This window comes from Nipponia nippon, unplaced genomic scaffold, assembly GCF_047370975.1.
Source record: "Nipponia nippon isolate SJK-2023a ecotype South Korea unplaced genomic scaffold, ASM4737097v1 scaffold_1, whole genome shotgun sequence".
Taxonomy (NCBI): Eukaryota; Metazoa; Chordata; class Aves; order Pelecaniformes; family Threskiornithidae; genus Nipponia; species Nipponia nippon.
In genome coordinates, this window is record NW_028262290.1 from 164,439,081 (window position 1) to 164,453,740 (window position 14,660).

General features: G+C 44.0%; 1 protein-coding gene across 5 annotated transcripts in view; it reads right to left on the bottom strand.

Annotated features, from left to right (window-relative positions):
* Window positions 1-14,660, bottom strand: part of OBSCN (obscurin, cytoskeletal calmodulin and titin-interacting RhoGEF) — a 196,106-nt gene that overhangs the window by 166,671 nt on the left and 14,775 nt on the right. For 4 of the 5 annotated variants that reach the window (XM_087731710.1, XM_087731701.1, XM_087731726.1 and 1 more), the window contains exons 3-7: window positions 10,777-11,046; window positions 8,231-8,491; window positions 4,832-5,134; window positions 3,706-3,972; window positions 2,585-2,860 (exon numbers count right to left, since the gene is read on the bottom strand). In XM_087731710.1, coding sequence (XP_087587836.1) covers window positions 2,585-2,860; window positions 3,706-3,972; window positions 4,832-5,134; window positions 8,231-8,491; window positions 10,777-11,046 — 1,377 coding nt within the window. Of the gene's footprint in view, window positions 1-2,584; window positions 2,861-3,705; window positions 3,973-4,831; window positions 5,135-6,568; window positions 6,620-8,230; window positions 8,492-10,776; window positions 11,047-14,660 lie in introns of all 5 variants that reach the window. The other variant, XM_087731692.1, reaches the window with a different exon arrangement.

Here is a 14,660-nt window from a genome sequence, read left to right on the forward strand (position 1 = left end):
ATACTGTAGTAAGCTTTATTTAATCACTTGTAGATGCTAGAGTAACCAAGGATTAGTTACTACTAAGTTCTTGTGATTTCTTTAACTCTGTTAAATCACCCTTTTATAAATTTCTATTAAAATCACTATTTACAAATATCTGTGGCGGTGATTATTTAAGCGACCTAACCGTTCCTTCGCGACATCAAGGGACTCCATTCAATCACCAGCTTCTGGCAGGGACAGAAGCCTGCATTTGACCTCTCCACATCCCTACCAGCCCTGTTTTCTAGTGTTTACCAAGTCTGCTTATTAGAAGCAATATCTATGGGTAAAGAAGTCATACCAGAAGCATTTAAACCAGGGAAAACCTCCTTTTGATTGTTTTTTCTTGGGGCCTCTGTTTCCACTTGTTTCTCTAATGACTTGTAATGGTGGAGCTTTCTCTTCAGTAGGACAACACCACAGTTGTTCTCTACCCAACCACCTATGCCCATGAAGCCTGCAGGGGCCGAGCACTGCTGAGACCTCTACTTCTGCACCAGCATTACTAGAACTCAATCCACAGGTTAAAAGGTTTGAGAGGAAGAAGAGGGAGATGGATTCATTCATGCACCTTCCAATTCCTGAGAAAACCAGAGTGAAAAATGCAACCATGGCAGTCTGAAGGAGACTTCTCAGATGTCCCCTTTCGATGCAAGAGGTCATGTGTCAGAGGATGCCTGGCACGTGAAGTCTCATGGCGGTGGAGGGACTGCAGTGATAAATGGCAAGTGCATCTTCTAGCAGGGTTTTTTTGGGCAGGAGGCCCAGCAAGTGACACACCTCTGGCCATGGCTCAGCATGGTGGCCTCTCGGCAGCCACGTGATGCCCATGTGCCAGACACAGCTGCCCTGCATATCAGATGATTCACCAGCTAGCTGTGTCTGATTTACAGGAGGAACAGATAAAAGGTGCCAATGCTGAAAGGTAAAATACTGGGACAGCACTTGTGAGCCTCATCCTACAAGGATGAGATATATCAAAGCTGATTCTCCAGGAATCAAGCTACAAACAGCAGATATTTAAGTTACAGCTTGTCAACACAGATTTTAAAATAACAACATTGATTACTCATTTGATAGCCACATTACAGTGAAAAGCACATAGAAACATCCATCAGCTAATTCAATTAAAGCTGTGGGTAGATCTGCCAGTGTGAAAAATGATGCTAAAGAGGCAGAGAGAGAGAGAGAGAGAGAGAGAGAGAGAGAAGAACCTTAAGAACAGCTGACAAATATGGACAACAAATTCCTCCCTCCATAAATGTAGTCACATTTTTGAATTATTTTTTTCCAGCTTTCTTCGTGCCTCTTTTGAATTTGCTCTTTGAGAATAACCAAGCAAGTTGTCAAAAGCAGAACACATATGTTACTCTGGGGCTTTGCTGTTTCTACAGAGACCAAGGAGGGTGAGAAGCCAGCAGAATAAGATGATGAAGCACCTCATATGTACTCAGTGTAGCAACAGTATGATCATTGCTGGGAAGGTGATGGGCGGGTTATGCGACAGAACACAGAAATCAAATGGCTTACAAAATGAACTTCCCAGTTCAAAGTAAAATAACTATGAAGCTCACCCTAGACAATGTCTGACAGCAGGCTAGACTGTCTTGGAGGCAGGTTTTGTACTCTGAACCTCAGTAGACATCTAGATGATACCCATGAGTATATTATCTGGGGATACGCTAGGGCTTTTCACCCAAAACCTGGTCTCATTCAAGGCAGAGGAAACTCTCCTATGAACTAGTTCATAACAGCTTGCACAGACTGGAAGGCTTGTAAGAGGGAGGCTTAATGCTGTTGGTTTCAGGGTAAAGGTTCAATACTCCATGCCTTGCTCTGGGAGTGGATGTGCCCACCAGCTAGGTGGCAGGCAATCAGGATGGAAGGGACTGCCATGCAAACAAGAACAGCTGAACAATGGGACAGCTATAAAACAGTACTTGTTCAAGTCTAACAAATGGGAAATATTAAAAGAAAATGACCTTTTGCTGTCTGTTCTATACAGCCCTCCATTGAATACCTTGCAAACAGAAATGAGTCAAGCCATCCAATGTGCCCTGGAAAGGTCTGTTCTTATTCAACAGGGTATTGACAGAAAACAAAAACCGAACAAATACCTAAAAAAATCCCACAATGCCAAGATGATCTTGGTCCATCAGAGTTTTAATCACAGCTGAACTAGCTCCTCAGTGACTTGTCTGATATCACACAGCAAGTCTAGGGCAGACATGGGATCACGTGCATCATGTCCTGCTCCTGTGGCTGAAATTCTTCATCACAAGAGCACCTTTTCATTACCTACCATTCAATCTTGTGAAATAACAAGACATCAATTTGAGTGAAAGCACAGCTCTTGCCACCGAGATAGTGTTAGATCCCAAGTTTACTCTCAAGTTCTCCTACTCTGGGACTACAGACACTGTCAACACTAAATGTTGATGAGGAGTTACCATAACTCGCTGCACTGCCTGTGGAACAGTCCCTTTCTGTCTTTTAATGACTCTACTGGCTTAGGGCAGGAGCAGGTCATTAATACAAAGCAACGCAGGCAGTCACATACCTTTCACTGAAAGCTGATAAAGCATTTTATCCCCTTCACAAATGCACTCATAAACTCCAGCATCCTCTGCTGCAGTGTTGCGAATTTTCAGGATGTGCCTCTTCCCCACAATTTGAAGTTCATATTTTTCACTGGCCTTGAGCTCTTTCCCATCCTTCATCCACTTCACAGTAGCATCTGTGTCCGAAAGCTCAGCCTGAAGTTTGGCTTCCTCCCGCAGCCGAGCGGAGACCTTTTCTATATCTCTGCTCCTGTTGGTAAATCTCGCTGCAGCACCTGTCAGGAGCAAAGGCCTTGTTATTTCAAGTTATATCGGGATAACTTGTCCCTGATGTGTCTGCCGTAGACCGTGAGATCTTTGAAAAAGTATTAGGTCCTGTTCCTGCCCTCATACTCATGTCAACACCAAGAAATTCTTTCCAGTTCAGGAGACCAAATCTGGTTTTATTGCCAGAGTCAATAAGAAAAAAAAAATACACAACTTTCTGCTGATTAATAATATTCTAAACATGCTTCTGCAGAGATTTTCACCCAAAGTCAAACATCCTTCCAGAATGAATGTCTGTTCATTACTTTTTGCCATGCAATGTGGGTAGATACAGATCTTATCGTTATTTCATAGAGGAAAGCTGGAGCACCCAATTCAATGCTAAATCAAATTACATGATACTAACTTGTACATCATACACATCTGTGGCAGACTAAAAAGCCTCCAAGAAATAAAAACTTTTTTAGTAATGAATGCTCCTTTACTTTTGAAGGACTCCACTACAGTCAGAAAGACTAGTCAAACCTGGAGCTGAAATTATTCATCTAAGGTGACTCAGTGGTAGATCTGGTGGCAGAACCCAGTCACCGATGGTTGTGAACTGCAGAAATTCATGAGCTGATGTTAAGCAGTCTAGTTCCGATACCAACCAGCTGGCTAGATTGTCTCACTTGGAATTCTGTGCTATCGTGGTAAGGTCATTACCAGGACCCACATCAGTTCATATGATGTAATTTCAGGTACTTCCTACAGACCAGGCATCAGTGAAAGCCTCCAGCCCCAGTTCTAATCATCAGGTCACAGCAACCGTCCCTTGACTGGAAGAAGAGAGGACAATGATCAAAGTAAATACCTTTCACTCTCATCTTGGTGCTGGTGTCAACGTTATTGGCAACAAATTTCACTTCTGCTCCATCATCATTTTTGGTGACATTCTTTATGATTAGGGTGTGAGTAGTTTGGGTTCTCTTAATGATGTAGGTCTCACTTTCCTGTAAGGCTTTACCATTAAGGTACCAAGTGCCGGAACATGTCGTCGTGAGGTCAACAGTAAAGAGGGCATCCCCTCCAGGTACAGCTTCAACAGTTTTCAGGGGGGTTTTCACAGCCGGGACTGGTTCTGGGGAAGAAGAACAACATGTATCTGAGACCAGAGTACACAAGACTGCCATGCTGGAGAATAGTCCTTTCTAAGGACAAAGCTCTTGGGATAAACAAGACATGAGAATAAAATCCTGCAGCCTAATACAATTTGCATGCACTGAAGACAATGCATAGTTAGTCAACAGGATTTGATTTCTACAGCTGCAGATAACTGACCTCTGGCATTAGGGTAAGTCCTTTTTCTTCAGGGGATGGACAACAAAAACAGGCATATTTTACTCCCCTCCCTCCCCCCCCCCCCCCAAGATGTTTAAAGGCATAACAAGTCTGAACCACAACAAATCAAAGGAAGAAGCAATCCCATTGCTCACAATGATTCTATGGGCACATTGGCACCCTAGAAATAAAGTAAACCCCCCACATTTCTCCTAGTAACTCTAAGATTAAAGAGAAACTGATTGGAACCTGGGTTTCATGGCAGTATGATCACCCATAAATATCCTCTAGGTGCAAGTTTGAGATCTCATTTATATACCAAAAATTATATCATAAGCCCACCTCAAATTTTCCTTTCATACCAGGTCTAGAAGAAGCACTTACAGGCTTAAGGTCCATTGCAGAGAGCTCCGCCTCTCTCACAGCCTGATGTGAGATGTTGGAACATAAGCATACTCACAGCTCTACCACAGCAACCCCATCACCATCATTTTGGTGATGGTCAGTGGTTGAAATGAAACAGAAGAAGTAGCAGTGAAGGGAAAAAGGTTTTGCTGTGCAATTGCTCTATCCTCCTCAAAGTCATGGGAAGCGTCTTTAGAGCACCCACATGGCAGATCAGCACAGACCGACCCATTTTATGATGGTTTTGTGCTCACCGAGGTGCATGCTGCCCGGGAACTCCAGGTAGGGACTCTGTCCATAAGCGTTGACTGCAGACACTCTGAACTGATAGTCAGCCTCTTCCGACAGGTTGCTCACCGTGAACTCTGGGACAGGGACGTGAGACTCATGGCACCTCACCCAGGTAAAGCCAGTTAGTTTCTTGCGTTCCACAATGTAACCATTGATTGGAATGGGGCGGTCCATCTTCGGAGGGGACCATGCTAGCGTCACTGAGGTTTCTGTTTTATTTTTCACCACAGGGTCACTTGGGGGTTGGGTGGGAGGTTTTTTGGGAGCTACACAAGGGGAAAAAAAAAAACAAAAAAAAAAAAACAGAGCAAGAAGTTTATGCAAGTGGAAAAGCCACCCTGCCTCACTGAAAAATCTTACACTGGACTAAAAGCTACTCTTGTTTAATAAACCTCCATAAAACATTGATGTGAGATGGAAAAGCAAGAGAATTGATAGAAAATGTTTTGGGGCTGTGTTACACAAAGATGTACAATACTTCTACTTCCACAGCTAAACATGTGATTTCAACACAATATCACAATTGTCTGCACAGACAAAGAGTCTACAATGAACAATTCACAGGCTTAAATTTTCAGGCTTGGCTGTTCTCTGCAGCTGCTTTCATCTGGGTATCTGTCCTCTGTCCTGTTTCTGAATTTTCTGCTACCTCCACTCAGAAGGCATGTTATAACTTTGTCTCCAAAGAATGATAGCTATCCTTGGGGATCTCTGTTTTAGTAATTTCTAGAGAGCCAACTTTTGGGGTTGAGGAATTAACTTCAAAAGGAAATGACAAAGAAATGTCCCCACCGTCAGACCTTATAATTGAGGAGATGTGGCTGTTTTACAGTACCTGAGGTCACAAATTTTGCCCTGCAGGTACCTGCATAATGAAGATTTACTTTCACCCTCTCATTCCTCTTGAACACTGTAGAGAAGGCTCAAGTCCCATCAGGGTTATTCACTATGTGCTGCCACTGATACGGTCAAGAGGCTAGTAATTATCCGATATGCTCTAGTTACATCTACTAACACGGTAAAGGATTAATTTCATTTAATTTTGACTATCTGAAGGTGTCTGGTTTAAGTGAGTCAACCAGACTCCAACTGTAACCCCGTGGAGAACAACACACTCAGGAGCAATTCATCCCAGCTTAAAGAAGGCATGTGAGACAGGTGAAATGAGTCGCACGTTGTAGATACTCAAGTATTAATGACTATAGAGGGAGCCCGTACAATTAGCCTGACTAAGAACTGAACACTGGGACAACTGATCATCTCTCTGCCTCAGTTTACCCATCTGTAAAACGGGCATAGTAACAACGCAAAATACTGAGCAAATAATATATAAACATTGCTTGCGTGATAAATGCTATTAAAACAGCCAACACCAATCTTGTTCAGTTAATGGAAAAAGATGTGAATATAGTACATAGCATTCTTCAAGCAGCTAATCAGATATGCATGAAGTGTAAAAATAGGAAATCTCAATGCAATACACTTTTCCTTCATTACATAAATGGACACATAAGTGTTTTAGGGTGCACAGTTACCAGCCTGTCAGTTACTGCTGCCCAGAGCTGGATGCCAAAGGTCCCATTAGTGTAGCATTAAGCTGAACATTAGACCCTGGAATCAGATCTCTTGACCTTACCATCAGAAACCGTAATGTATTATTTTGTTCAGAGATACCTGTTTGTGGGGAGGCAGCTTCTTACCTTTTTCTATTCCATGAATCAACCCTTGCTTCATAACTTCAACAGCAGAGTCTGAAATCAAATTGAACTTCGCTGTTCCCATTGAATAGGTGCTCGGTTGAATGTTAAAGATTTCCAAATACCTTAGAAACTGTCACAATGCTAAGTGTGACACTTACCTCATTTTTCCCTCATTTTAGCTCACTAGCATCAGAATGCCCCAATCAAGTTTAGATAACAGCAGTTATAAACCTTTTTTTTTTTTTTAAAGATTTCTTTTTACCACTCAGTAATTACAATTTGGAGGTGGTGGTGGGAGAAAAGAGGTATTATTCTTCCCAAATGGTGACTAGAGTTGGAGACCTGTTCACGTGCAAATTGGAACTGCAGCAGAGCCAGAAACCATGTGCAGTTCTCTGCTTTACGTGAAGCAGCTTTTGCCTAAGAAATGCAATGCCATCAAAATAAAGATTCATAAAATTAGGCAACTTCACTAAAATTTCATTTTGGGTCTGATCTTGACTACACTGCACCTGCTGCTACTGCTCTGTCAGCAGAAACCCTTACTCAGATCAGATGTACCAGCCAAAGGAATTCTCCAGCCTGCATATTATATCAGTCTCCCCAAGTAAAGCTAATCAAGCCAAAAGGTCCCCTCTTTCAGCATAGCTACCATCAATTCACAGGGTCTTCCCAGCTTTGTTATGTCAAAAAGAGGTTGAGAGAAGACATGGCTTTGCTGGTCTCCACAAAAGGAAAGAAACTATATTTTCAAGAGGAAGCATTTCCCCTTTTTCTTGCAGTTTGTTGGGGGTTTTTTGTTTGGTTGGTTTTTTGTTTGTTTTTGTTTGTTTGTTTTAATTTTATTTTACTTTAATGAAAACAGCTTAAGACGCTAAAATCAAAGTAAGATGTTTCAAGTTTGGCGAATGTTTCACTGCCCCTGAAATGCTTGATGTGCGTGTACATAGATGTTCCTTCACAGATGTTTTTGCTTGCTAGAATGGAAATACTCTGCCAAAAGTGTTCAGGGCACCTATCTACTTCCCTATCATAGCCAGTGTACCCACAAACTACCCTCATGTCTCTGTAGGCTCAAGACATAGGGAAGGAATTGGATGTTTGCTGACTCTCCCCTCCAAATCCTCAGTGAAGAGAAAGAGGGAGAGATAAGTGGCCCCTATTTGCTAGAAGAAGTATTATCCCCATAGTAAGACCTGATAACGCCCCTCAGAGAAACTAATAGTTTTGGAAAACAGAGGTCAGGGTGTAGGTGGACACCCGCAGCGCTCTGTGTACAGTGAAGTAAGGTGACTGCAACATATGCAACTTACACCATGTTTTCTAAGCACCTCCTGATGGGAGGAACACACATGTCCCTTACCCCGCATTTTACTCAGTTAACAGTTTACATTTACTCCAGCACGAAATGAGAATAGTACAGAGAAGACACACGTTTGTGCCATGTTCTTTCCCCAGGACTCTTCTCTCTGTTTTGATCTCTCCATAGTATTTCATAACGCTAGCGTTCAGGCTGTCGACCTTTTGTGGCAGATATCGAACATTCTGCTGTCTTTGGACAACAGACTTACCATGGCAGTATCTAAACCAACAGTGCTAACATGGGAGTACCTGCTTGCTAGGGAAGGCCCAACACCAATGCCAGATAAAAGTGAAGCTTACTGGTCACAGTGAACTGGGTAGAAGTCCTGCTTTCATCAGCCAGGAAGGCAATCTCACCAGCGTCTTCCATCTTACACTCTCGGATGATCATGGTATGTTGCTTGCCGGAGCATGTGATGGAGATTCGATCACTGGGTTTCATTTCTTCTTTATTTTTCAGCCATTGGATGTTCTGGCATTCATTGTCCAGCTCCACACAGAAGATGGCTGTATCATTTACAAAGACCGCAGTCTTTCGTGGAAGTTTTTTAATGATGTTCCCTTTAAATAAGAAATTAAATATGATCAGCAAACAGCAGATATTAAAGTCTCTGGAAACACTGGACCATCCAGACTACAACAGGACTAGCCAACAGCTCTCACCTAATCAAAACATTGTAGACAAATATGCAGACATCCCTAAATGAATTCCTAGGCTCCGAGTTATACAGAACAGATAATCCCAAGGACTTCTTTTGGCCTTCAAAAGGAAAAAAGCAATCTTGCTTGACTACAGTCGCTCATGTTTCTAGCCTAACATGTGGAGTCTGCTGTTGGGTAAACACAAGGTACGTGGCCTTGCCAAGAAGAAATTTGACAGCGATACGGCTTTCATTGCCCGCCTATACTGGGAATTCAAATTAAAACTTTGCTAAACTAGGTCAGTCTTAAACCAGACAGGTCTCTCATCTGTCTTTTGGATTTTTCTTCCAAAGTTACCAGTGATTGCATAACCAAGATGGCAAACACACCAGTCACCTGAATTAATAGAAAATACACTGAAAACCTCAGGTTTCTTCTTAGAGTCAACCCAGAAAGTCACATGGAATGAACTTCACTTATTTGTGTCCCTTTCAAGTGACTGTGATGATTATCACCTATTAGAATAACTTCAAAGTTACAAGATGTGACTATTTACAGCAAAGCTTGGACAAAGCATCAGGGAACCAGCCCTGTTGACAGATAGTGACTGGCTCCAGTCCTGGAACCGTCCCCGTGAGGCAAAAGAGCCCTCACCCAGGCAAAGCACCTAGAGCTATTTAATGAGAAGCAATGCTGAACTCCTTCATGAAGCAGCAGATCAGACACATGTTTCATCGGCAGGATTCAAGACCCTGATTCTCTGCTCATCCTCTCCGAATCTCAGCCGCGTGTCTGCTCCTTGCTGCCCTCAGCAGCATCCCCGTCCCTGCAGCCCTTTGCATCCTGCCAAGCTCTTGCATTCACCCAACCTCACCCTGCTCTCTCGAATCTTCTCCCCTCAGAGCAGGCACAGGGCTCCCCCAGGAAGGCTCTGCCTCCTTTCCCTCCTAAGAGCTCCACCTGGCTCAGTCACTCTCTTTTTTAATGGAACATGCCATAGTACCATAGCACAAACAAATAAAACAAATACCAGCTGTCCTACTGGAGCCAAACACTCATACAGTGTTTGGCTGGTCTAGCCCTAACAGAAGATGTAACAAAAAGATGTCTATCTGAACTCTCCTGGGTCTCCAGATTAAATTTCCCCTTCTGCCTCCCCCCACACGCACTCTCATCTCCTTGCTAGTGATACAAAAAGGAATTTGCACAAGCATGCACAGCACCCAGCTGTCTTGCACCAATTCATGTCACGGAGAACTTCTGGTTTCACTGGGAGTAAAGTCGGGCTTCAAATGAGACAGGACAAGTGCAATCCTGTTACTATTACAGGTCTTCAATTCACGCTACAGGAGATGTCATTGATTCCAGCATAAGCATCATCAAAATAAAAATTACAGGGCCTGGAGCTGCATGGGTAGGTTCTTATTCGTACAGCAAGTCATGGAGTTCAGAACCGATGGCTCCTTCTGCAGACACGTCTGTGTCTGATGTGCGTGACTACTGGCTGTGAGACACCTACACCATACCAGGCTCTACACCTACTTGCACTTCAGTCCTAAACCACCAGACTCAGGAGACTTGGACATGGATCTATATCCACATTTTGCCACTTTCTCATCAGCTTTCCAAACTCCAGACGACAGGCCCAGATGTCAGTGATCTGGAGTGTGTGTCTGGTTTCCAGTCTGAAACCATACTGGTGCTGACCGCAGCCTGCGCCACCCATCAGACCATAAACCACAGCTGCTAAGCCAGCTTCCCAGTGTGGTCAGCACCACTATCAGACAAGATTCACCGCTGTGTTTGCCAGACAAGATGTGTGTGAGACAGTGCCAGGGGACACAACCGATGCTTGGGATCATGTTAAGGAAAATCTACAATGCTAGACTACAGCTCAAGGCCTTTACCTTCTAGGAAGCCCCCTTAAGCATAGGTCCCCACCAGGTGACATATCTTGTGCAGCAACACAGTCTGTCCCTGCTCTCTGACCCTGTGTCCCAGATACACCCTGGCAAGAGACCCAGGGACCCACTGACTGACCACACATGGCTCTCCTCTCACACTGTAAGGGAGTCTGCCGCTCTTCACTGCACACATGCGTGGGGTAAATGTCATTCACAAGGTCGAGCCTGGAGTCTCATACGTGAATCTCACATTTGGTAGGTGAGACTTGGCCAACCTGAAACAGCAAGAGCCTTTTTTACCTTGGACAGACAACTCTGCAATGGTCCTGCTCCCTTCTTTCATCTCACAGATATAGACAGCATCATCATCTGCGGTGACATTCTGGACAGTGAGCCGGCGATACGTGCCCTCTTCTTCAATGTTGTATTTCTTGCTCTGCCGGAGTTTGGTTTCCTCCTTGAACCAAGCTGTCTCTGTACTAGGAACAGGCACTTCACATTGGAAGGTGGCAGATTCCTTCTCCCTCACTTCAAGATCTTTCAGTTTTTCCTTGAAGGGTATTGAGGGTTCTTAAGAGGATAAAAAACAGAAAGGAGAAACAAGAGTTTATGATAGTCTACAGTAAGAAAGAAGCATGCAAAAAAATAAGTCAATAGAGAAAAAAAAAAAAAAAATCAAACAATAACACTCCTTATTTATGATCTTGATTTGTCCTGAGCTGCCATCCAAACCCATAATCAAGCCCTACTACAGCAGGTGTTCTGCTCTCATATTAAAAAAAAAAAGATAAAAATCTTAGATCCCAGCAGAAGTATTTTAAGGACTTACCTAAAAAGTCTGAACTGCAGTACCTGCCCCACAACATCACACAGAGGAGTTTGCTCTAATCCAAAGCAATGTGAACAAGTTGGTGAAGCATCAGGTTAATAAATTCTGCTCTTGTGGCCTGCTTGTCCTCGAGCATGAACATCTCTGTATTGCACCTTGTCACTTAGTGATGCCAACAGCCCAGCCTGGCTCTATATATAGCAACAGCCACCTCACCTCGGAGTAAAAGCCCATAAAATTAATCATGCTCCAGGTGGGTAAATAGCAAACAAGCTGATCATAAGGTGAGGGCACAGGGTAGCAAATTCTAGGTGAGTGTGAGCAGCTGAGCTGGTCAGCTGGTGCAAGAACCAACGTTTTAGGGGTCTTGCAGCACAAGTGAGCTCAGCAGCATGATCTTAAAGGGCACAGAAAGATGAGAGGTGGCTATGCACAGAAGGACAGATAGGGGGGAAGCATAGAAGCAACTGATGGAGGAGTTTTCTGTTCTCCCCACCAGCACCAAAGGCTCTGTATCAGCTTTTGTCAATGACAATAAAAGAACTAGAGAAAGAGCCCAAGTCTCCCAACTGCCTCTGCTTTTCTCCAGTAGTGGGGCTGCAGTGTTCTGGCTTAGGGAGAAATCAGAGAGTGATCAAACATGCCAAACAGCTGCATGGCAGTGAGGGAACACATTTTACAAACAGAACAATGTTTAATTCCAGTGACAGCTGCGCTGTGAAATCATCCTGATACCCCAGCACTCAACTGGAGAAAGGGGAGCTGGACTGAAGAGGACAGCCCGTGGTCCCAGCCACGGGACTGGTGCTACGGTCATGTCACAGACTTGGATTAGCCAGTGCTGATGCATCACCACTCATGCTTCGTGAGAGATCATGTCTTGCCATGTACCTTCATCTTCTCATGACTACTGCACCAGCTCCCAGCCTTTTTTTGTGACTCCATTCTCCCTCTCTCTGACCACACACACACACATTCCCAGGCTGGTAATTTCACGTGGTCACCAGCAGTCAGTAATGCCAAGTGTTAGTCTAAGAGTCAAACAGGAGTAGACTTGTCTTAGATTTATAAGCCCGTGCACACGGTGGCACAGGCCACTTGAGTCTCCATAGTCTAGAGGCTGGAGAAACGCAAATTTTGAGGCCCTCAAACATCCCACATCCAAGCTTTGATGTCCAGGAGCCTCCATTTTGTAAAACTCAGATCTGGTAACTCAGTGTATAATCGAGTCCATTACCTGCCACTCTCCTGCCCCACCGTTAGGACAGGAGCTGGTACAGGAGCAGCGCTGTCTTTGATCTGGTTTGCTTTTTTCTGAACTCAAGCCCTAGAAACTCAATGCGTTCAGTTTTGCAGGTCTTTTATTCAACTCCTGGCACAGCCACGATTGCAGCGGTCACATAAACACCTCCAACTGTTTCTAGCTGAGCACAGCCTGGATAGAGGTACCAGACCCTAAGGGCTTGACAGGACACCTGGAGGGAGCAATGCTATCTACTATCTTGGTTGTTATCTTGAGATTAAAACCTGACTGGGAACCCACACAATACCTTTAGGAACAGGAAGGTGACTCTAGCTCATCATGTCAACTTGGCTATTTTCTTAAAAAACGTTTTGCTTTAACGCACCTCAATTCAAGGCAAGTCAAAGTCTTGCCTTGAAAAGCCTTCAGCTACGGTTACACAGACCTGCTCTGCCCTCACTCCACATGTTAATTATCCTTTTTTCTTTAACCGACAGGAAACTCAGGCTCCTGCCCTGCAATCCCATCTATCACCTCTGGAAGCACCCCATGTAGTCAGGGGGAATGAAGCGGTTGTAATTCTCATGCCATAGGAACAAGCAGGAGGATAAGATCAAGAAAGCATTGATCAGAAGAATGCCAGCCGCCAGGAGCTGGATGCAGCGTTGCTGTGTGAGATAGGAGGGAGTCTGGAGCCGACACTGAGAACACAGGGACATGCCCAAGGTCCAAAAAGAAATACGAGATGCACCTGAGAATCACACAAGTGTACTCCCATACTTGGAGGCCATATCGTTAACCCCTCTCCCTTTACAGTCACTGAGCAGTATTAAGGTTAAAAAAAAAAAAAGCTCCTCTAGGAAAAAGTTCTTAAATGTACAAACACGAACAGAACAGAACAGAACAGAACAGAACAGAACAGAATAGAATAGAATAGAATAGAATAGAATAGAATAGAATAGAATAGAATAGAATAGAATATTTCAGTTGGAGGGGACCTACAATGATCGTCTAATCCAACTACCTGACCAGTTCAGGGCTGACCCAAAGTTAAAGCATGTTACTAAGGGCATTGTCCAAATGCCTCTTAAACACTGACAGGCTTGGGGCATGAACCACCTCTCTAGGAAGCCTGTTGCAGAAGAGCTGGTTGATTCTTTCGTATGTGTTGCAGTAACAGCACTGTTTTTCCAGCCAGGGAAAGTAGATGCAAGGCTATCTTTGGCAGCTTGGGGTCACAGATATCCTCTGAAAACAACTTTGCTTTCGTCCTACTGAAATGCGCACACACGCCTTATCTCACTCTGAACAGGGCTTCAGAGAGACAGCAGCTGATAAACTGAATCAAAGCCTGGGATTCACCCAGCCCACTGCTTTTTCTGCTTTGGAGATGTGAGGTAGGTTCCAAAACCCACCAGCCTCTTCTTCCTGAATATATCTTCATGCTCTTTATGTTGTCTAGCATGTACCTGGTCAGAGAGAGGGGGTTAATTTTGGTCAGGTAACTACAGAAGGACCACAGGGCTGTTGAGAGTAGGCATCCCAAGCAATTCATCTGGCCCATAACCAGCCCCCTGACCAGGTCAGAGACATGATCAGCGAGGTGGCCAGGGGTGAACAGTGTCTACAGCTGATCAACAGGCAACCCAGGTCTCAAGGAAAGGTCTGTGGAAGGCAGGTGGCTCTCATCTTCCTTGTCAATCCTGACTATAGAACCACATACTATTTACATGAAGAAGATTTCATCTAAGGATGGAAGCACTAGACTTTACACCAGCCTTTCAGTGTATTTTAACTAGCTAAATGTGAAAACAGATAAATACAGTTATTCTCCCACTGGCCAGCATGATGAGTTGAGCAGAGATCTCTGTTACTCTCTTTCACCCCACGTTGGTCTGACAGGCCCCAGCCTGTCGGATTTTGACATTTACATTGTAAATTCTCTAACGTAGGGATCCTCTCTTACCTATTTGTACAGCAACCAGCACAATTCAGAAATATTCTGTGCTGTGACTACTATAGGCACATCAGGAAGAGCTGCTACAGACAACAACGTTTTATTTGATCTGATAAACTCCTTAAATATTGACTGCTCATTTCTAAATGACTATT